The following is a 23149-nucleotide window of genomic DNA, read 5'->3' as shown; positions in this document are numbered from 1 at the left end:
CGTATTTTGTAGAGGCCAAACCAGTTTCTAGAGACTAGCCTGAAGAGTGACACTACCTCCTACCTGGGAAATTCTTCTCAGTGTCCTTCTGGTTTGTTGGTTTTTTTTCTTAACCCCAAGATTGTACTGTTAAATTGGTCTATTGGTTTAGTTGTCTGTGTTGCCAGGGAATGTGAAACTTCTCACTGGTAAAGCCAAAGGGAAGTGCATTTAAGAAACCATCTCTTTTCCAGTCCCAGGCTGCTGTGCTGTTTCACCAGTTCTCATGAATGTGGCCTGTTTTGGAGGGCTTACTTCTGCTCAGTTTCTTCCTTCAGTGGTCCTTAGTTCCTACACAAAATCTTGCTCATGCTGGAAGAAGGCTGAAGTTGTGACCAAGTAAGAGAACAGAAAAGAGTCCAAAACTGTGTCAAGCTAAATAGAAGAATACAGTAAGGCAGGCTGCAAAGAGTTTGAGGGACAAATTGTTGCAAGGTGTAATAATGAGGTTTCTTTCAAGTGTACCAGAAACTGGAAGGGCAAGAGGCAGGAGAATTAGGAGGTCAAAGGGACTTTAAAAAGATCTGCTGTAGCAAAAAACCCAAACATTGTGGCTTTTTTTGGTTTTGCTTTTTTGTTGCAGGAGGTCCTCATTTGGAGGCCTCTTGGGAGGTTTCTGAGCAAAAACTCTTTGCAGTGTAGGTATCGCAGACTTTGTCTTGTAGAGATGTGTTAATAAAACAGGTTATAGAAGAAATCAGTGAAAGGAACAGCAGCAAATGACAAAACAGGAGGGTAATCAGCCAGGTTTTCTGGAGGAGCTCAAACAGATACAGGTATTCAAACATTTGAAGAAGTTCCCAAAATGTACCTTTGCTCCAGCAACAAGACAAGGTGAGCAGGAGAGGACAGTGACTAGAAGGAGTTCAGCTGGAGCCCTCACAAGTACGGAGTGACCACAGGTCTTCCCCTTCTAGCAGTCCTGAGGGGGCTTCTCCTGAATCCCATCTCCTTCCACCAGGAGCAGTTCTTCCCTCCACAGTATGTGGGAGTTCTGTGTCCATTTAGAGGACTAATGTAAGTGTCAACTAGAGCTCCACAGGGGGTCTCGAAGGGCTTCCAAAAGGCTGTCACACCACTGCTGTTGCCCTTCTGCTTGTGTGACTTTTTCAGCTAAACACGTTTGGAAGAAATGCAAAAAAAAGCCCTTTGCCCTCCAGTCCACCTGCTGAGGCATTTCTGTGGCTGCACGCTCTGTACATCAGCAGTCAGCGTCCAGTTCCTGGCTGGAAAGCACTGGCACTTCCTGAGGGAAGGTTTCAGCACAATTGTCATCTGCGGAGAGGAAAGAAATCAGTCTTTATTGGGAAGCAAAGGAGAAATGACCAAAACATTGAGGTTAAGCAGGAAAATAATGAAGCCAGAGGGCAGAGGGAGGTAAAAGGTACCCAGGCAGACCCCGGTGTTGACTGCCCTCCTGCTACCCCACTGCAGCTCTCCCAGCACCCCAGGATTTTTCCCATCATCTTTATTTTTCCAGTCTAGCTGTCAGGTGAAGTTGGCACCTCCCTACTCCTCTCAAAGTTATCTGGGGGAGCATGCTTGAATAGACCAAACCCACCACGGGCCAAAGACCTTTTTGAAAAGAAACAAGTGGGGTTGAACCAAATCTAGCACTTTCAGACAGAAAGGCATGGTAGGTGAGGAAGGGAGCTCACAGGTAGGGTGTGCCTTCACCTGGGGAAGCAGCTCCCGTAAAGAAGCATCTCTGAAGCCTGCTTTGGTATCTTATCCTAATTAGTTCACACATTCATTCATTAACTGTGTGACCCAGAAGTGACCTCTCTAATCTCTGTGCTGTAGTGTTTCACCTGACTGCTTTAGCACATCCATCAACAGCAACACGACATCACGTTTCTTCCACTTTGCTCTAGCAATCTTCACAACTACTTATGTGTTCTGAACAGCTTTGTCTAATCAAGACATATTCTGGTTTAAACTTCTGAGATTTCCAAGAATTTCTTGCCATGATCCCTGGGCCGTAGACTCTTCCAGGTTGGAATCGCCTTTCCTGAGAATGGCTGGAGCTCTGTCTGTCCTTTTTTTTTTAACCATGAATATTGTCTAGTAACAGCAGCTGCTCTTTCACAGAGATACAGTTACATTTTCTTTGGGTATAATACTTCGGGTGCACACTTCAGTTTGTTAGACACGTTGCCCAAACAAGCACTTATCGTGCTCGGTACTTTTGGTACTGGAGGCTGAAGGGTGACATTGCTTTGGCTGCATCTGTAGCCAAGGAAGTTGTAGAGAACAATCAGCAGCCTTGACTCCAAGCTGATGATTACATAAACCCACATTTTTTTCACTATCGCAATACATGCAAGGGAAGAACAAAGTATTTTGAGATTCGCGTGGCCTGAAGCTGACCTTGTTACGCACCACTCCCACACAGGCTGTGCAGGTTTGGTTTTCTAACCAAGTAAAGGATGTTCGAGTGTTCAGAGCCTGTTTTATCCTTGTGCTGGGAGACGCAGCTATTTCTGTAGTGCTGCTCAGCTAAATGCCCGCAGCCCGGCATTGCTGCGCTGTGGAGCCCCCAGGGATGCCAGGGGAAGGACCGGAGAGCTTCAGCACAGCTCTGCTTGGTGTCGCTGGTGCAGGTTGCCCGCAGAACACTGCTCTTCTGTGATGGCTGACAGCTACCAGCAGCAAGACAAAGCACTTGCTGAGTTTGGAGTTAACGCTTTTCTCCCACCAATTTTGGATGCACACAAAGCTGTTTTCAGTCTGCGTGCCATGCGCCGCTCTGCACGCAGACCTGGCTCTCCCCGCATCAGTGTTGGATTGCATTTGCAAAAAAGCATTTTGGAAAAGAGAAGCAGAAATTGCAGACACCTCAGATGAGGGTATTGCTTGACAATGGGAGCGAGTTTCCAGCAGGAAGCTTAAATCAAGAAAGTGCCAGATAAAATAGTATTCAAGTTGGGTGAGTGGGTAACAGAGCAGGTTCCAGTCCTTAGACAGGAGAATTTTGTGGGTCATTAACAGAGAAGTGAACCTTTGTGTGCTCTTAGATAGCTAAAACACTAGAAAGAGAGGAAGTGTTACTGCACTTGTCTGGTGTGTGTGTGTGTGTGTGTTCAGGATTCTCAGAGAGAAGTGCAAAACTAGAATTAAAAAGATAAAGACACTGAAGGAATGAGATGTTAGGTTGAGCAGTTCATTAAAGACAGTAGTAACTGTGGGTGACAAGAAGAAAACACAGGGAAACGAATATTTTAAACTAAGTATTTTCGTAGCAGTGTTGCTATTTTAGATTTAAAAAAAAAAAAGTAGCCTGAATTTTGAAGACACAAAGTTTTGAACACCACAGTAGCGTTAATTTGGAATGAACAAAGGAAATAATACTGCATTTGGATTTTTTTACTTCCATCACTGGGATCTCGGTCGTAGGTGACACAGTAACATTTCTTCAGCACACCTGGAGCGGTGCATCTATGTTAGTAGGGATTGAAGAAACCTCCTGGACCTTTTATCAATCACCAAAACCTGAGCCAGAGACTTACAGATAGGAAGGTTTGCTGTGAACGAGCAAGGTAACAGGACCTGTAATTTAAGGAATTTATGGCTGAAAATTTGAACAAAGGGTAATTACAAGAAACTTCCTGAAGTTTAGCTATTAACCCAGTTATTAATTTATAGATTATAATCCAAGAAATTGCCTGAAGTTTAGCTATTAACCCAGCTATTAATTTGTAGAGTATAATCTACAAGTAAGATGCTTGGCCAATTAATTACGGGTGTTTGTCAGACTGTACAGGAAGCTGGGTGAAAGTAACTGCCACAGGGTAACTCATGAGTATTTGTAAGATTATGACTATATAAACTGTTAGAAAAAGCCTTTCTCAGTGATTTCAGATGAGGGAGGCTATTGAACAAAATTCTTTAAAGATATTGTAGCAAGGTCTTGGTTAAGAGGATTTCTTTTCATGGAATGCAGAATAAAATCCAATATATAGATTCAGGGTTGGGGAGGAGCCATAATCCTCCACATCTCATATTCTTTCTTGGTAACTTAGCCTAAAAGAGATGGAATACAAGCCTAGGTGTAGGATGAGTTAACTCAGAAAGAATAAATACTATTTTAAATTATCATATATAAATCCTGCAATAAATTCTGGTAACCCTCATTTTACAGACCATTGCCTGTTGTAACAGAGAGCTCTGAAGAAGGTTTGATACCCGTTTTGGTGATACCTGTTCTCTGTCCAGGCACTCTGTCCGGTTCACTTCACCCACGGACCTATGATTTTATCGAATTACTTGTGAAATTATCACATTCACCCCTCAACATGAGTGGATTGGGATACTAGCAAAACCACATTGGTACCAAACTGCTCAGTCTGTGCTTTTCAAATCGATCCTGCTGTATCAACAGCTGAGGAAACTTACTCAGACCCCCGAGGAGTAAGAAGATACGAACAAGGCTGCGATTCAGAGTGAGGAGATAGTTTTCTCCTTCAACGCAAGCCAAAACAAACTCAAAGCGTGAGCTGTGGCCCTGTGAGGGGCAGGCGGTTCCCGCCCAGGGGCAGGCTCAGCGGCCGCGGGGGGCGGGCGGAGGCGGGGCTCTGCCGGCTCCTGGGCGGGAACGGCCGCGCCCCCTCGCGGCGCGCAGAGCATTGTGGGAGCGCGGCTCGCGGGTCCTTCGCCGTCGTGGCTGTCCGCTGACAGCCTGATCCGGCCCGTAGCGGCTGTTACTCCCCCTCCGCCACCGATCCCGTTCCCCTCGCCCCGGGGGAAGGGGCGAGGCGGCTCTCAGCCGTTAGCGGCGGCGGTATCGCTTTTCCCCGCCGTGTCGGTAAGCGCCAGTCGCCTCAGGGCAGGGATAGTCGTCCGGAGCGATGCCTGACGCAAGGAGGGGAGGGCCCTGCGGCCGGCGTCACGTGACAGCACCGGCCGGCGGCGGAGGGGAGCGGCGGTGACAGCGGCTGAGGCAGGCGGCCGGCCCCGCCGCCGCCATGGGCAGTGAGTACCGGCGGGGCGGGGGGGCCGGCCCGGGGAGCCGGCCTGGGCCAAGGAGCAGCGGCCCCGGGCAGCGGGGTCGCTGCATGTGTGAGGGCACGACGTGGCCGGTCGCCGGCCCGGCGGGCTGAGGTGGCGGCGTGCATGAGGTACCGGCCCCAGGCAGGCCGGAGAGGCGGCGGCAGCAGGGCACCCTCCTCCCGAGCAGGTTTCCCTGCAGCCGGGCAGAGGGGGAGACGAGTCACCGCTTGGTGCCGGGGTTTTTTTGTTGTTTTTTTCCGTGGCCGTAGTATTTTAACATGGGAGCTGTGCCGCCTTCTGTGGAACGAAATGCAGGTTCTGGTGAGCTGAGAGGTTGGAATAAACAAAGGAGAAATATGTCACAGCAAAATGTAAAAGTAAACATGATATTTCGATCAAAATGTTACTTAACTTGGCTTGCAGTGTAATAAATGCATTTATTTTGAAGAAGTACTGATGATCGTTTTCTATGGCTCTCTGAATGTGTTGGGGCTGGGAATAATGTACAAGTTTTGGAGGACAAATTGCCCACCGAACACACGTGCTTTGATTTTTTTTTTTTAATTTATTCATTTTTCCATGAAAGGAAACCAAACTGTTGAGCTTTTCTCTGTTTTAAAGGAAAAACTGTGAAGAGAGATGCATCAAAAGTTAAAATCCCCAAAGTTCTGATCAGAATAAGTGTTGCAGTGATTTAATTTAAGATTTTAAAACATATTTTAGAGATTGAATTATTTTTCTCAGTTAAATACTTCTGTAAAACACAAGATGTTCATCTCTATGTGGATGCTTTTTGATGTCAGTATGCTTTGCTTCTGTGTTTAACTAGCACAGGCTGATACTAGGTCATTTATTTTTAGATGAAATGCAATTTAGTTCACTTCTGGTCATATATACAGTGCTGTTTCTCATCTGAAATGATTCCAGCTGTTGAAAAAGGAATGGGCCAAATCTGATTAGAGCAAGAATTCTCTTTAACATCTTCGCCCTGTTTTCAGCTATTTTAAGAAGAGGTCATTAGTTTCCAGACATAGAATTAAAATGTGTGTTGATGAAATTTCACTTATAAAGTGTTACTTACACTTTATTTCCTCTGTAGAAGTTAAATAAAGTTGTATGAAGTTTTATAAATTCATAAAGCTTTGTTAATATTTTTTTTCTCTTTTTTTTTGTGTGTGTTTGTTTTTCTGGAACAGTAAAATTTTTAGAAGTTATTAAGCCGTTCTGTGCAGTGTTACCTGAAATCCAGAAACCGGAAAGAAAAGTGAGTGTCACATTATGTTCTTAGTTTTATTGTCTCAAAGATAAGAGAATATTGTGATGTTCAAATCTATGCTCCCATATAAATACAGACAGTGGGCCCTAAAGTAGGAAGTATTCTTTGGAGGAGGGGGAATCCGTGTTAAGGTAAAAGATTACCATGATGATGAATTCATAACAGCCTTCTGGTAAGATGTTCCACTTTGTAATTATGCGAACTAATTTTTTTTAAAAAAGTCTCATCTCTAGACTAAGTTTATTTAGTTTCAGGTCCATATGATTTGGTCTATTTTTATATACTAGAACAGAGTCTTCAAGCTTTTTTCCCCTGTGGATACCACTGTTGTCTTTGTGGATACCAGTGTTGGCTTGGAGTACTGGTCACAACTCTGGGCTTTGAGCTGGCTTATATGTTACTTTGGAAAGGCTTGTGCTGTAATTCAGGAACCACAAATTCAGTTCTCCCTTTCCCACAAAATATTTTTCACTCCCATAGCTGTGATTCACCTTGATGAAGTGGGAAAGTGATCTGTGATATAGTTCAGGTAAATGCTCCCTGTTCACACACTTTCCTTTGTTCTGAAATCAGTGAACTGAGTTCATTTACAGCTGATCTCTCTATTCCTCTATCCCTGGAAGGTCTTCCTATTTCTCAGCACATTTTCTAGATTAAAATTAGTTAATTTCTGCAGATCAGAAAGAGACCTGCCTTGTCAAAAAAAAAAAGCCCCACCATTCTTTACTTCCAAAACTCAAGCGAGCATGTATCACCTAGATGACAAAGGTTCTAATTAGAGTAATAAATTTACCTAATATTCATTGTCATGACTGGCATGAAAATTCCTTAAGAGCTAAATATTGGTTTTTATATTCTTAAAAGGAAATGCATAGCTGGGAACATGACACCATCCAAGAGAATCCTCTTTTGTTGATGAGAGATTCCTGAAGGTTAGGACTGAATGCAGAGATGTTTGTGCCAGTAACCATAGCTGAGCCTGCTGGATTGAATGGAGAAGATACAGTAAAAACTGCTGATTATTCCCCTCTGGAATTGATTTTTTAAAAGATTTATCCCCTGGCTCTTTGCTCCATCTGTCTCTCCTTGTTGCTTTCCTGCATCTTTGCCTCTCGGGACAGGTTTCCAAACAAATTATTTAGGTCAGAAAAATGCATCATCAGAGCAGGAATCTCCAGAGCCAGACAGTGCCAAGAGTTGAATGCACCAGGTGTGGGTGGAAGGTAGCAGTCTTTGTTTCTGGAGTGGTGAACCTTAGTGTGTTCTTCTGGTGCTGATTTATCACATATCTGTGATTAGTTGGTTACATCCATCCCATTTTTGTCTAGTGAAGTGGAAGAGGAAGATAAGACGAATCTACAGATACTGATGTTTCTGTAAAGCTCATTGACAGTTGTGATTTTTCTCTTGGGTTTTTTTGGGTTTTGTTTTTTTTTCCTCCTCTCTTTCTGTTTGCCAGAGAGGAAGAGGGGCTTGATCTGTCCATGTCCTCCATCAGCAGATGAAGGATGCCCAGAGAGGTGCCGAGATTCCTCTCCTCTCTATTTGGGTCACTTTGTCTTTATTACTATCTAGGTCGCTGTCTAGGCAATGACTGCCAGTTGCCAGCTTTGTACAAATTTGAAGGGAACATATAATTGGGAACATCTTTCCTAGACTGAAGAGCTCTTTGACCATTTTAAGCAATGTTCCCTGCTTGTGAGGTGTATCGGGTGACCTAGGTCATTCTATATAACTGTAATTTTTTGTTATTTACTGTTTTCTTGCAAGCTGTCACTGGCAGACATCATTAGTAATGGTTTTAGTGGATTGATTAAGCCTGGGACAAGAAATGAAAATAACAAAATAAAAAGAAGCTGTTTTCTCTGAACTTGATTGTTAAGTGAAGATGAAGTTTTGATTCAGTTGGGCTCTCATTGAATCATGTTGCCATTACTGTTGATGAGGGAAGTGGGCTTTTTCTGTCACTAGGGAGTAGTGTTTTTGTGTTTTGGCCAACTTGATCAACGGAAGCAACAGCTACTTTTGTAGTTAGTAGTATTGGTTTGTATTTCCCTCATATGCACAGATTTTCTTAAGTAGAACACACTGTTCAGAACACCAAGATGATGCTTAAGTCCCTTCATTTTCACAAGTTTTAAGCAAAATGTCAAAGGAATAAAAATGTCCAATTGAATCTGATCAGATGATGAAATGTACTGTCCCTGTACTTGTTATCATTTGTGGCTGGAAAATTTTGGTAGCAGTCTGTATTTTGCTGTTCCTGGCATATGGATTTGGATGCCTTCTTTTTTTTGTCTTTTTGAATCACAGAGACTGTTTTCCTTGTGAGTAACTATGATTTGGGTGATGCAGAATTTCTCTAACGTTCATATTCACCGCAGCTACAGAGAGAGCCAGAGCAGTTGTAGAGCTTGGTTGATGCCTCAGAAACTAGGTTTAACTGTTGGGCTGCAGAGATAATTTGGTTAAGCATTTTTCTTTCTAAATGTCTGTACTTAAAATCTGAATTACAGAATTCAAACAGCACTTGGTAAAGTGGGTCAGCACTACATAAAGTCTAACACAAGATAATGCTTGGGTTTTTCTGTCACTATTTTTCTTTTTTTATCTTTGTACTGTAAGTATTTTTAGCATCTGTCCTCTTAAAAGAGTGAGGTGTGGTATCAGTAAATAAATTAAAAGCTGGGATTATTTTGCTTCTAAGTAAGTGCATGCTTTCACTTATAAAGATACAGATACTGGGTTTTCTTTTGCTTGAGAAGTTGGGCTGCTGCATCGGTTTGTAGTTTCTCATTTGTGGGTATTCAGTACCTATAAAATCAGGCACTAATCCTTTTTCTTGTTACCTCTTTACAGGCAGATTCAGTGATTGGAGGCAGAAAGCTAGTATTTCTGCTGTATCTATCTTACATGTTAGTTCATGGCATGTTTTAGTAGCCGCTGTACTTTTGCCAACAGTGAACACACTTACCCTAATGTTTACAGTCCATGGAGGAGAGGTGGGAACTTGAACACAGTGCTGCATCTTAGCTCGCTCTGGTCTCTTCAGGTGTATTTCTTTGTCTCATGCTTTACTTATGATTTGAGTAATCATCTGGTTCAAACTTCAGTCTTGTGATTCCTCTCTTCTTGCTTCTTGCACTAGTTACAGTTGCCTCAGATGCTGTAATCCTGAGATTCTCTTCAATGTATTAGTGACTAATGATCATTGATCTGACATCTTTTTAAAGTAATATATAATCTACATCGATAGAAATATTTTGGAGGGAAAAGAAGAATCTTTAAAAATTATTTTGTGGTCTGTGTCCATGATCGTAATAGTGATTTTAAGCTTCCACTAACACCCTTTGAAGAACTTATTTTTAAATATTTTGAATTGCTATCCAGAACTCATGGTTCTGGTTTTTATCACTCATATTCACAGCAGTTTAACCTCTTTAAAAAATTTACAGTGCTTTTGTTTAATAACTTCCAGCTTGACAAAACAGTGCCTCCAATCTGTTGAAGCCTAGAGCACTAATCACTGAATGTAAGGGTTTTTTGCATTAATCTTTCACATTTGTTCTGGTATGTCCATGTTTTTAGCCATGCTGTTGCTCTTCTGTAAATACCCACTGTATTAGAATACTATATATAAAATATATTCTGACTGAATGTCAGCTATGCTGTCTGCCAGATCCCATATAAGTTTTCTTTGACTACATAGAAGGCCATGACAATCTCTTTCTAAAAATCTGAAATCATATTAAAAATAAATTCTAATGAGAGATGATGCCTTCTGGTTCAGTATTTTTGCATCTAATTCTGAATGATACAGCATTTAGTACGAATGTGAGAGTACAGTCAAAATTCTACATACAATGAACACATTAATCTCTACAATCTGTTCTGTAGATCCAGTTCAGAGAGAAGGTACTATGGACAGCTATCACGCTCTTCATTTTCTTAGTATGCTGCCAGGTAGGTATTGATGTTTTCTGTGTTCAGAAAAATGTGTGTTCTGTACGTATAAAATAAAATGCTAGAAGCACAAGCAGTTCTTGTTTCATGTTGACCTACCAGTTTGAGTTACGTATTTTTATGGTTAATTATTTAAAGTTCAGTTAAAGCAACCTGGTTATCTGAAACAGTCTTTATTATGGTATATGTTTTCAGAAGCTAATGCTTTCTACTTAGTCTAAAATAAATAATGTTGGTTTTTGTTAGATGAAGGGTCCTATCAAATGATGGTACTGGCTACAGGGTAAACAGCTGAGCAAATTATTCATTGAGTAATTCACTGAGCAAATTTATGCATTCTTTACCCTCTGTTCATATAGCTAAATTTAAATTTTAGCATTGACAAGTTTGAAAGTGAAATGGAAATGACTGTTTTTACCTGATTCCTCTCGAACAAGCTGATGGATTGTAAGATTGCAGGAAAATGTTTTTCTGAGGTGTTTAAGTTGACATTTAGAATTTGTTTTTTGTGAATATATTGGCAAAGATGTTAGCTAAAACCCCTAAAAAATACAGGTCTTTGTAAACAGTTACGTGATCTTTATTACTCACTGTTGCAGGAGTTCTTAGAACCTGTATTTGGGTTGTAAACAGAGAGTGCTTTTTTTTTTTTTTTTTAAAGAATACTTAGATACTGCAGAAAATGAGAATCCATGTGTTACTTGATATTTTTTTAGAACTTGTAGATCTTTTAAAAGATTTAAAATGAACCATACATATTCAGAATCAGGCTCTTTAGGTTATGTTTATTAACTTGCCTGTTCCAGACTCTGGAGCATAGTTTAATAATTTTTGTTTACAACTCTGAAGGACTGTTGAAAGGCTTAAACCCAGCTCTTGTACCTACCTGATTTTTTGGAAGGAGGAGGTGGCAATGGTACTAGAGATAGAAGAACATGTAGTTCATCTGTGTTTCCTAGCTGCTGGATGTAGGCATAATACAAAAGATTATAGTAGTTGAAAAGGAAATCAGATGGTGCAGACTGTAGTTTTCAGGAATTAATCCATAAAATGGCTTGGATTCCTAGTCTACTGTTTTTGTGATTAAGAAGAGTTTTAAAAGAGCTCAAAATCCCTCAGTATTGACATACAGAATATTGGAGGTGTTGTATAAACTTGGCTGACTTTGACAGTTCCATATGGAATATTTTAAAATATATTCCCAGCTGTAGAATTTGAATATTTAAACTTGCTGAAGGAAGGTATTTACATTGTAGTTTATGCCATATCTTTAATTTGTACTGAAAAGAAGTTCAGTTTAGGACTGTTTAAAAAAAAATAGAAACCTGCTTTCTTCTGTCAAAGACATTTTGCTACAGTTTTTTTTTTTTTTACTCAGAATTGCTGCAAAAATTTTGTTGAAATAAGTAATGGAATATCATCTAATATTTTTTCCTGTTCTGTTACTGGTTTGTGGTGGCTAACCTACTTATTTTATGCTTTTTCTGTTCTTTTGGGGGATTGTAAGTACTCCAGAACTGCATATGTCAGGCATTTACATCTTCAACTTCAGTAGTCTGGCTTATGTGCACTGACTCTTCTTTCCAGGGGTTTCTGCTTTTTTCTGTAGAAGGGTCTTAGTTTACATAGTTTAGTCCTCTGAGTCATGCCACAGTTGGAGGATTAAAATAGATGGTGTCAGTGTCTCTGTTATTATATGCTCTGGTTTAATTTAAAAAAAAGAAGTTGGAATAAATTCTGTTAAACAGTTTAACAGTTGAATCGTTACACATGAAGATTTTTGGTTTAATGTAAGCTTCCTTTGTCTATATCTGCTTAATACCGCTGTGCACTTTGACAGATACCTTTGTTTGGCATCATGTCATCAGATTCTGCAGATCCGTTCTATTGGATGCGAGTCATCCTTGCGTCAAACAGAGGTTCGTAGATTGTTTCCTTTCTCTCTGTTTTGTAGTGGTATAAACAGACCAGGAGAGAAACAGCTGGCTGTTAAATTTCATACAACTCAAATGTCATGTTGAAACACTTTGTAAAGTTCTTAACACAGATGTAATTAAAACTGACTAATACTTGAGGTTTACTTCGTTTTAGGAATGGGGTTTCCTTTGACATGCAGATGAGATTAATCTTGATTCTCAAGTTTGGGGATGATTTCTGTTTCAAATTGTAGAGCAGTCTCTGATTAATAAATGGGACTGGCGATCTGCTCTGCCACTTATGAACAGCACTGATCTGCACTATGAGAGTGCTGACTAGAAAATACCTTTTGTGCAGATCAGTTACGCCTCATAACAGTTTGGCAACACTATGGGTGAGTAATTTTACAGGTGGGAAACCTAAGGGCAGAGATCATTAGGCTTATAGTTTAGCAAAGTCAAACTAACTTAGAATAGACAAGTGGATCCCAACCAAAGGTATAAGAAGACTTTAATGCTAGAAGTCTAAAACTTAAGATGAGTGACCTGGCATGCATGACTAAATGAGGACACTGACCTCATCTGTATCTTGGAAAATTGGTTGGAAGTAAGAAAATCATTTGAACCCCCTAATGTGAAGGTACAGATTATTTTGGAATGGCAAATTTTGTTACACCAGTGAAGATAATAAAATAAGGTAAACAAGTTATCTGTTCCAAACTCTACTGCAGAATTCCCATCCACAATTCTGTGTCTCACTAGCAGCTTATGACACTAAATACGCTCTCCACTGCTGTCATGGTTTAAACCTGGCTGGCACCCAGATGCCACGCAGCCGCTCACTCACCCTCCCCCTGCCTCGGGGTATGGGGGAGAGAATTGGAGGGGTAAAGATAAGGAGACTTGTAGGTAAAGATAAAAACAGTTTAATAATTGAAATGAAATAAAATAATAGTGATACTACTAATAGTAATAATAGAATATACAAATGGGTGATGCACGATGCGATTGCTCACCACCCACCAACTGGTTCCCAGCCTGTTCCCAGCTAGAGAACCCAGAGGAGGGAAAATCCTGAAACTGCAATCCCGGAAGAGAGAGAGAGGCCAGCTTCCTGGCCAGCCCTCACCTATATACTGAGCATGATGTTATATGATATGGAATATTCCATTGGCCAATTTGGGTCCATGGCTCTGGCTGTGCTCCCCCCAGCTTCTTGTGCACCTGCGCACTAGCAGGACATGGGAAGTTGAAGTCCTTCATTTCTTAGCAACAACTATAAACGTCAGTGTATTATCAACATTTTTCTCATACCAAATCCCATATTGAATCCAAAACACAGCACTATTCTAGCTACTAAGAAGGAAAATGAGCTCTGTGTCAGCCGAAACCAGGACAGCTACCCAGACAGAATGGTAACAGAGGCCAAGAAAATACTAGAGAGACTGTCAAGGCAATAAAAAGCAGAAGTGGGAAAGTTAATTTTCACCTAAGTCAACTGACTAGATGTCATTGGAGGATGTGAGGTAAAGGCTAAAGTTTTTGACATCCTAATTTTCTTGCTGTTGGAGAAGTAGATTTGCATGAGAGAGGACATAATATTTAACATGGTACTGAACAGTGTGTAGACTCTAGGATGCAAGTATGAAAGAACCACGTTATAATAATGACTTTAATGCTTTCACACTTTACGTTCTGGTAGCAGGAAAAACACTTAAAGTATGAAAAAATGCCTAAAACTATTAAAAATTAGAACTGAAACAAGGACCGTGGCAGTTAGGCAAAACTGAAAAGAAGATTCCAGACAGTAGGGGAGGTGCTCAAAAACCCTTTGTTAAATTGAGATTACTTATTAAAGGCTCTTCAGGAAATTAAGCTATTGTGGGATAAAAGGGAAGACCTAATGGTTTAAGAACTGGTTGAAAAGATCAGAAGAAATGTCTGTACAAATCTGTAAGTGGCTACGAATTGAATATTGCATGCAATTCTAATCTACCATGCCACGAAGGATATAGTGGAACTAAAAAAACACTCAGGAAAAGGCATCAGAGAGAATCTAAGGTAGATATTAATCTATAGGAAAAGATCCTAAAAAAATAAGGATTCTTTGCCATGAAATGTGCATGTCCTGAATGTCTTCTATATCTTAATCTCTGGCAAAAATGTGGATAGGGAATGGATAGTCACTCTTACTGTAAGAGGGAAGGGGCAGCCAATGGCATTATTAAGCAGCACATGTAACTCAAAGTTTCTGAATAAATCACTGGCAGAAGTTGCCAGAAGCAGTTTCTAAATAAATGACTGATATATGGGAAAAAGGAAATAAAGAAAGGGGCCCCTTTCAGAGATGAGCTGTGAGGATAGTTTAGCTTCTAGGCTGATCAGCTATGGATACAGTGTTTGTACTTCTTTTCATCTTCCATATGACTTTACAGACCCTGCTTCCCCTGTCACTGGTTCTTGTTGAGACTTTACCAATCTGCAGTGACTAAATAGCTTTTTATTAAGAATTTTATTGGTAATTTTGTGATGGAACACCACTGTGCTACACGTGAGAGCAGAGTTCCACTTAAATGTACAGAATTGAAAAGAATTGTAAGCTGATTCTCTTTTGAATCTCCCTGGTGGGTATTGTGACTTAACAGCAGAAAAAATGTGCATTATTTATGTCCCTTGAGTGGCCATGTAAAAGATGGTGATGAAGTAATTTGATCTGGCTTAATTGAATATTAAACTTGTAAAATGTGTCCTTACCCAAACTTCTTTTCTTTAAGGTTCCAGCTTGGGAGATGTGGAAAAGTTTTATCACTTGGTAGTTCTAGTTTCTTAATTTTCATCCAAATTTTCAACATTTTTGTTTTTTAAGCTTTCAACATCTTCAGATAGGAGAAGATGTTCTGGTATTACCTGAAGGACAAATTAAATTTCAAAAAGTAATCTCTTTATAATGTCGTTGCTCCAAAAAGGTGATGTGGAAGAATGATTCTGTGTTGAGATGGGAGAGTATATTGCACAGGCAAGAGGTGGGTTATTTTTCTGAGTTTAATTGCTTTGTGTACAGAATCACAGAATCATCTGGGTTGGAAAAGACTTTGAAGATCACCTAGTCCAACCATTAACCTAACACTGACAGTTCTCAATTACAGTACATTCAGTTCTGCTCCTGTACTGCATTATAATATAACTCAAGCAGGTATCAGTACTCGAACAAGACCTTGCTGAGAATATTTCTAAGTTAAGAGTATTGGGTGGTAGTTTTGGTTTTGCAGGTGCATGTCTGAGGATTCAAGCCAAGTGAGTGATGCCCCAGTTATTAGACCAGATGAAGTGATTGGGAGGGAAAACCAGGCAGGTTTTCTGGGATATGCACCTGTGTGCTGCAGCAGTAGTGTTTTATGAAGTTAATATCACCCTGTCAAGGGTTGTATACAGTTGGAAGTTGATACTTCAGTGATGTTGTGCCAGTAGGTGAATTGGCAGAGTAGAGCATTTTAGTGATGTGTTTGTTAACAGCTGGTTTAATCCTAAACTTCTGTGGTCTTAACTAGAGTCAGTGATTCTGAGAGTGGCATTATCAGCTACTGTGGATCTGTGACATCTTTTTTGTGGTCTTCAGAATTAAATTTTTGGAAAATGTGATAGTTGAAGCACTGACAGAATAAACAAACAGGGACAAGACACTTTCCAGTGAAAGGTTCCTTGATACGATATGCTGAAAAGCTGAGCTTTAGTGTGCATTGATTTTTAGTGTTAGCATGGTTTCACAAAAATATGTGAAGTGAAGAGCTATATAGGTTTTTCATGCTGCCTTCAAGATTACAGATTTTAACACAGCAGCCTTCTTTTGGGAGGAGATAACAGTCTTTGTTTTGATCATACCTGTATGATTGAATATACATGTTTGAAGGGTTATGAAAAATGTTCCTTATAGGTCAGAAATCTTTGAACAGACCTAATATCCTCAGAGTATAATTCTTTAGGTGAGATGCTTGAATGGCAATTACTAATTTTTCTTCCTGTTTAGGTACTTTGATGGAATTAGGTATCTCACCCATTGTGACATCTGGTTTGATCATGCAGTTGCTAGCTGGAGCGAAGATCATTGAAGTCGGTGATACTCCAAAAGACAGAGCCTTGTTCAATGGAGCTCAGAAATGTAAGCACTGTTCCAATTAAAATTAATAAGCACGTTTTTATTCTTGGGAAAGCAGCCTGTCTAAGTGATACTAGATGTGAGATTTCTTTGGTAGGTGATTTCAGCAGATTTTTTTTAAAGGATTTGCTTTCTCTCTTGTTTTAGTATTTGGGATGATTATTACCATTGGGCAAGCCATTGTGTATGTTATGACTGGAATGTATGGAGATCCTGCTGAAATGGGTGCTGGAATTTGTCTTCTTATTATAATTCAGGTTTGTAATGAGCTATTTTGTGTGTAACTGAGGCTGGTTAGATATGGTATAGCTGGAAGGAAAAATCTTTTTATGTCTGGTTGCCTTTTATTTATTTTTAATGCTATAAAGCGTCATCCCTTGTCTGTCTATATATGAGAAATTCTAAATATTCCATACAGGAGGAGAAAGTTGGGATAGTTAATATCAAAAATGTTTCAGATAGGAGTGGCTGTTTGATTTGAAATACAGGAATTGGTAGACTTTGAAAGCAGAAGCTGCTGTTCAGTACCATGGAGGACATCTCACTAAAAGGCACAGGTGCAGCTTTGAGACACGATCCTGTAGAGCAAAGCAGTAAATGCACAAACTTAAACACTTTTTTGAAAAACGCGCTTAGAGAGTAATCTGTTTGCTAGCATCAGTGTGGAAAAGTCAGAGATCATTGCCAGGTGAGACGCACAGGTGTACGTGAGAGGGCAGAAACACACCATGAATGTTATTTAGATGACAAACTTAATGATCACTCTCGAACGTGATGAAAATACTGAAGCAGGGAATTAATGCGTAATTCTTGACTTGATTTATTCTTGTTTCTGCTCAATTTTGGGTTTTTTTTCCCCACAGCTCTTTGTTGCTGGCTTGATTGTACTGCTGTTAGATGAGTTGCTACAGAAAGGTTATGGCTTGGGGTCTGGTATTTCCCTGTTTATTGCTACCAATATCTGTGAAACTATTGTCTGGAAGGCTTTTAGTCCCACTACCATCAACACTGGCAGAGGTACGTGTGCGATTACAATTAGTTATAACATGTTTCAGTGAATGTATACTATACATGAACTATCAGGTGTTTATCAGATGGATATTAAAAAAAAATGTTTTCATGTGTGATGATTAACTTGTAAAGTCAATTAGTCTAACACTGAAGATAAAAATGTTGTCTGACTTACATGAAGATTAATAACCTACAAGTTTGCCTTTGCTGATTTGAATTGCAGTAGTTAAACTGGGACTTGAAGCCAGTCTGAACTTGAAGCCGGACTGAAATAGTCTTGTTTTACTATCATTTAGTTGATAGAGAAGATCAGAAATTCTGTATGTTCACAGGAGTTGTTTATGATCCAACTGTTGGTGGTGGCTATAGGATACTTTTAGAGTTGGTGCCTCCAAATTGCTTTAAGCTAGTTTGATTCTTCAGAGACTACCATCTCTTCATTCCTCAGACAGTCTTTGGCATCTGGTTGTCCTGAGACCCTAGAAATACCAAGTTCAGATACAGGTGTTTGCATCAAGAAGTTAACTAGTTTAATACATACATTTGAAATTCTGAGACAAGTTTTTAGTGTGCTTTCGTTTTCACCTGATTTTTAATAGTTCTGTATATTACATTTTATTACTGCTTTTCTAAAGCTGTTTTTCTCCTCGTTTATTATTTCTTCCTTCCAGTCATCCCTCTGCCCCCAGAAAAGAAAGAAAAAGTATTCTTTTGTGTGTGTGACTAGGTGTGTGCGCGTTGTTTTTTGAGTTTTTTTTGTTTTTTTAAACCAGTAATAATGCTTGGGTAGATTATTTTACATTCTGTAAGCTAAATCAGAATCCTGTACTGTGATGTATTTGTTGTAACAAGATTTATCTCCTATTGTATCTGACTTTATATGTGTCATTCTTAAAATTTCCAGAAGAAAGATACTATTTTTTTAAAATTTCTTTTACTGTTTTGCTTCGTGCAGGAACAGAGTTTGAGGGTGCTGTGATTGCATTATTTCATCTTCTGGCTACACGAACCGACAAAGTCCGGGCTTTGCGGGAGGCTTTTTACCGACAGAATTTGCCCAATCTCATGAATCTGATTGCAACAGTATTTGTATTTGCTGTAGTCATATATTTTCAGGTAAAACAAGAAATTCCTCTTAGTAGTTCTGCAACTGCATAGTGCATGGACCTTAGACACTGCAGTCACTGGGAAAAAATGCAAAAGTTAAACTAGAGTAACTGAAGTATCTTAGCTTTGAGTAAGAAACTTTTAATTTCAAACTTGTTATTTCAGTAACATACCTCTGTGACAGTACAGCTGTTAAATTTTATAGCCAGATGTACTTGTGTGCAGACGGTGATGTAATCTCACATTCCATTAAATGCCATACACACTGTGGGAGTATTTTTACTAAAAATGGATTCTGGAACTGCAGTGGTTATATTGCACAAATAAAATACTTCATAGTTATCTTAAAAGAATACCTTTGGACAGAGGTAAAGAGCCTGGCTTCTTTGGGGTGTGCGTGATACAGATTTGTTCTAGAAAACAGCTGTGTAATTAATGCATAGCTTACTGTTTTTTCCCTAATTTTTTTGAAATACTTGGCTGGTATTTCTTTTTAAAGCTAAGTATTTACTAAAATGGACACTAAAGGAGATCCATATGGTGATTTTTGTTTTTTTTTTTTTCTGTGTGTGTGTGTGGCTGAACATTTGTTATTGTTGGTTTTTTAAGCTGTTGAGTCAGAGTGCTGGCAAAAAAATGAATTCACTGTTTTTCAAATCCATGTGGCTTTTCTTGGGTCTCCTCAGATAGGAGCCTGCCCCACAAAACAGAAGGCTGGGCTTACTACATAGAAGTCTGCTGTTAACTGGCTAGTTGTTAAAAGCCATTAAAGGCTTTTATCAAACCCGAAAGTCCATTTTAGAGGAATATCATTTAACAGATGAGAGGTAATGTTTATGTAAAAAGAACATAATACAACTGAGCAGGAACACTTATAAATCCTTAAAATTTGTAATCCAGACTGTAGCAGAAAGCCTTTGGGTTTGACTGTCTCAGGCCTTGCACTCCTTGTTTATCTAGCAAGAACTCTATGGTCAGGAATAGCTTTTAGGAGTCCTAGGAATACCTTCTATCTTGGAAATAAACTTGGTGTTCTTTCCTGTAGGGATTTCGTGTCGATTTACCTATCAAGTCTGCACGATACCGTGGACAGTACAGTAGCTATCCTATCAAGCTCTTCTATACCTCCAACATTCCCATCATTCTGCAGTCTGCCTTAGTTTCGAACCTCTATGTTATTTCCCAGATGTTGTCTGTTCGTTTTAGCGGCAACTTCTTGGTGAACTTATTAGGACAGTGGGCAGTAAGTATTTTACCACCCTCTTAACAGTGTAAAATTATTTGTATGTATTACTTCATTGTGAAACTTTGGTATTTAACCAGCTGAAAATTGGAATGCTTACTTTTTAACATTTGTGTATAAAAGCTGTTTTAAACATTGCGGAGGAATTCCTCTGTAAGTACGGGATAGAAATACGGGAGATCTGAGAAATAACTAGTTGCCTCTTTCTTCCCCTCTCACAGGATGTCAGTGGAGGTGGCCCTGCTCGCTCTTATCCTGTTGGTGGCCTGTGCTACTACTTGTCCCCTCCAGAATCCATGGGTGCAATATTTGAGGATCCTGTCCATGTAATAGTTTATATAATATTTATGTTGGGATCCTGTGCGTTCTTCTCGAAGACTTGGATTGAGGTGTCTGGCTCATCAGCGAAAGATGTAGGTGTTCTGATAGACGTGCCTAAATATTTTCAAACGCCACCTCTAATTTAGAACTGACTAGCTACTAGCTGATCAGTTATTACTCTGACTAAATATCAGGTGACTATGAAACACCAAACCATAAAATTATGGTTTTTGCAGGTTGCCAAGCAACTCAAAGAACAGCAAATGGTGATGAGAGGCCACAGGGATACTTCAATGGTTCACGAGCTTAACAGGTAAGGAAACGCTGACTTCCAGCTGGAGGGTTGAGTGCTGGGGAGGTGTCAGCTAGAGCAGATATTCTTGGAACAATTTGAGACCTTTTTCTACTGCAAATGTCAACATTCTTCCCGTTCAGCTGTTGCCTTTCCTAGTAATGCAGAAGATGTTTATAGCAGTAGGTAAGAGATTAACCTGTAGTGTCTCTTGTTTAAGCGGCATAATGAGGGAATTTGGATTGAAGCTCTATGTTTGTAAAAGGAAGACGTCTTGATTTTTACAGTTGTTACTGAACTAAGATGACACTACAAAGCAGTATTTTATGCAGTATGCAAAGCCTGCAGATCTATGCTGAAAGGTAGATTCATCCCTACATATTTAAGCTGAAGCAGTTATTCTTGGTCCTGCGGAGGTTAAGTAGCACGCATATACCTAAAACTGTTATACTTTTAATTGAAAAGCTTTGCCAGTGTTCAATTATTCACACAGCTTTCCTATCAGTGAATATTTATTTTAGTTTCTATTTTGTGCAAATATGGAGGATAGTAAGAGCTACTGGCAGAGGTGCGTTTGCAACGCGACATTCGTTGCTCAGTATTCTAGTTGGTTGTTTTAGTAGTCGATGTATTGTTAGAATCCTTGAATGAAAATTGATGATCATGAATACCTTTTTTTTCATTGGTACAGGTATATCCCTACAGCAGCTGCATTTGGTGGTCTGTGCATTGGTGCCCTTTCAGTATTGGCCGACTTTCTAGGAGCCATTGGGTCCGGCACTGGCATTCTGCTTGCAGTCACTATTATTTATCAGTATTTTGAAATATTTGTAAAAGAACAGGCTGAAGTTGGAGGAGTGGGTGCATTATTTTTCTAGATGTCCAAATATTTCATGGTTTGTGTGAAAGGGAAAGTATTTTGACAACATGCATCATTTAGTCCAATAATGCTATTTTCTTTTTACTTGTTTTAAAGTGCTACGTGTCCCATTACTGTAATGGGCATTGAGCAATGCCTGTGTGCAGCATTAGTACCAGCTGCCTTAAGAATAAAGTTTACATTATCTTGTTTAAGTATTATCTAGTGTTGCCTGTAATGCTGGAAACCAATTCATCTACCTTGCTGTTCAAACACTACAGTGAGATGGTAAAATGTATCAGTTTGATATCGGTAAACATTTTTGCACACAGCATTAAACTGTTCAATTTATTTCCCAGTCCTTAATAGGAAAAAAATAAAATCTGAGTTCAGATTGCCACGTGCCAGTATTCTTGACAAAATTTATTTGTAGCCTGTATTTTGCATTAATTTTTTATACTTTTTTAACTTGCATTTCCCCATCATTGAACTCAGCACTCCTTATTCCTTTGTGGTGTCTCCACCCAGGCACCTTTCTCTGAGCTGTAAGGGTGGACTAGCAAACATTTCACCGGAGACTGATACTCATCTCACCTGTGAACTGGTTCTGTGGTGGATTCGCTGCATCGCAGGGCCTGGGGCGTTGTGGTTTCTTGCCCGGGGCCTCCTGGGAGACAGCATGGTAGCTGCTGTCATGCTAGCAAGTCAGCCCCGTAGTTTTGTTTAAACATGTACTTGTGAAAACTGTGCCACTGAAACTTCATGTCCACTTTGCTTTTGTGAGTCTAAACGACGAGGCCTGGTTCCTAAAGCAGTGTTCATAGAAGGGAAAGGGGGGGAACGAGGAGTTTCTGCTGAAAATTTATTTATGTTGTCGCACTTTACAGCGGCAATGTAACAACTGTAAACGTTAGACAATAAACTTATTTAATTAAGCTCTCTCCTGTGTCTTCCCTGTGCAAGATGTAATCCGTATGCAGTTTTTGATCATTTCTAACAGGCTTTGTTAGTGAGGTAGGACTGGAAGGCTCTCTTTTTTTCTCTTTATCCTTTATCTTTCTACAGTATAATTTTGATCAGGTTTTAGCAGCCTTAATTAAAAAACAAAACACAAATCTCAAGATTCCTCCCCTTAAAATCATTGAGCTTTTCTGCTTGGCTGTAATCAATGACTTTTCCCTTTGATTTCACACTTTGATCTCTTCTGTCTTCTCTCATGCTTCACTTGAAAGTAACTTTGTGTTGTTTGTGAAGGTAAGAAAAGCTTAAGTTTTCTGCTTCATTTCTAAGCTAGGAGTGTCCTCCTAATTATGTTTGTCTTCCAAATTCATTTCAGAGTCAAGACTTTGATGTTAGCATATGTTTATGGCAGCTCTTGGATCCTAACCTTTAAGCAGTGGTGGTGGCTGACATAATTAGCAGCAGTCAACTGGGCGCAGATACACTGAAGGTTGGTTTGGCAAAAGGTTTACCTAGAAGTGATGAGGCTGAACGAAGGTGCAGCCCAGGGACAGGGATAGGTCCTAGGGAGAGGGCAAACTGCAAGGCATTGCCATCTCGGGGCATGTAAGCAAGCTCATACCTTAAACAGAATCCCCTGGTTTGTTCTGGTTTGCACCAGTGGCTGTTTTGTTGTTATTGTCATCATCGCTGTCAGAGTCTGTATTTTCTTAGATCAAACCAACCGATTTTTCTCTTTTGAGATAGGTTTGTTAGGGCTGGGAGAAGGAGGCAAAATCTCCATCATAGAAGGGAATTCCTGAAACTGCCGTTTCAAACACTGCAGCCAGAGCATGCACGCTGTGTCCTGGTGCTGCTGTTGCTGCTCCTGTTGCAGAGAATCACCTGTAGTTGTTGAAATGATGCTGTTTGTGCCTGGGGATGAGAGAAGCGCGCTTGTCCTGCGGTCTTCCTCCTTTTGGACAGGTGGTGTTAGAACACCAACTACAGTTACTTAAGCATCTTCCTTATACTGAAACC

At 39.9% G+C, this 23149-nt stretch overlaps 1 protein-coding gene across 5 annotated transcripts; it reads left to right on the top strand.

The window, feature by feature from the left end:
- The first annotated feature begins 4663 nt into the window (after window positions 1-4663).
- SEC61A2 (SEC61 translocon subunit alpha 2) lies at window positions 4664-22104 on the top strand. 5 transcript variants are annotated; one of them, XM_074827996.1, is made up of 14 exons: window positions 5034-5399; window positions 6225-6292; window positions 7169-7236; window positions 9164-9306; window positions 10202-10267; window positions 12108-12186; window positions 16208-16339; window positions 16484-16593; window positions 17200-17353; window positions 18303-18463; window positions 19500-19697; window positions 19919-20110; window positions 20255-20331; window positions 21002-22104. In XM_074827996.1, the coding sequence occupies exons 4-14, from the start codon at window positions 9283-9285 to the stop codon at window positions 21186-21188; spliced, it is 1380 nt and encodes a 459-aa protein (XP_074684097.1). In that variant the 5' UTR covers window positions 5034-5399; window positions 6225-6292; window positions 7169-7236; window positions 9164-9282; the 3' UTR covers window positions 21189-22104. The 5 variants fall into 5 exon arrangements, with proteins under 5 accessions (XP_074684096.1, XP_074684094.1, XP_074684097.1 ...); XM_074827997.1 differs by having other exon boundaries at window positions 5035-5399; window positions 9164-9358; XM_074827995.1 differs by lacking the exons at window positions 5034-5399; window positions 7169-7236; window positions 9164-9306 and adding an exon at window positions 4664-5010.
- The last annotated feature ends 1045 nt before the right edge of the window (window positions 22105-23149 follow it).

Source organism: Strix aluco, chromosome 5, assembly GCF_031877795.1.
Source record: "Strix aluco isolate bStrAlu1 chromosome 5, bStrAlu1.hap1, whole genome shotgun sequence".
Taxonomy (NCBI): domain Eukaryota; kingdom Metazoa; phylum Chordata; class Aves; order Strigiformes; family Strigidae; genus Strix; species Strix aluco.
Note: the sequence above shows the minus strand (reverse complement) of the source record. Positions and strands in the feature narration are given on the sequence as shown.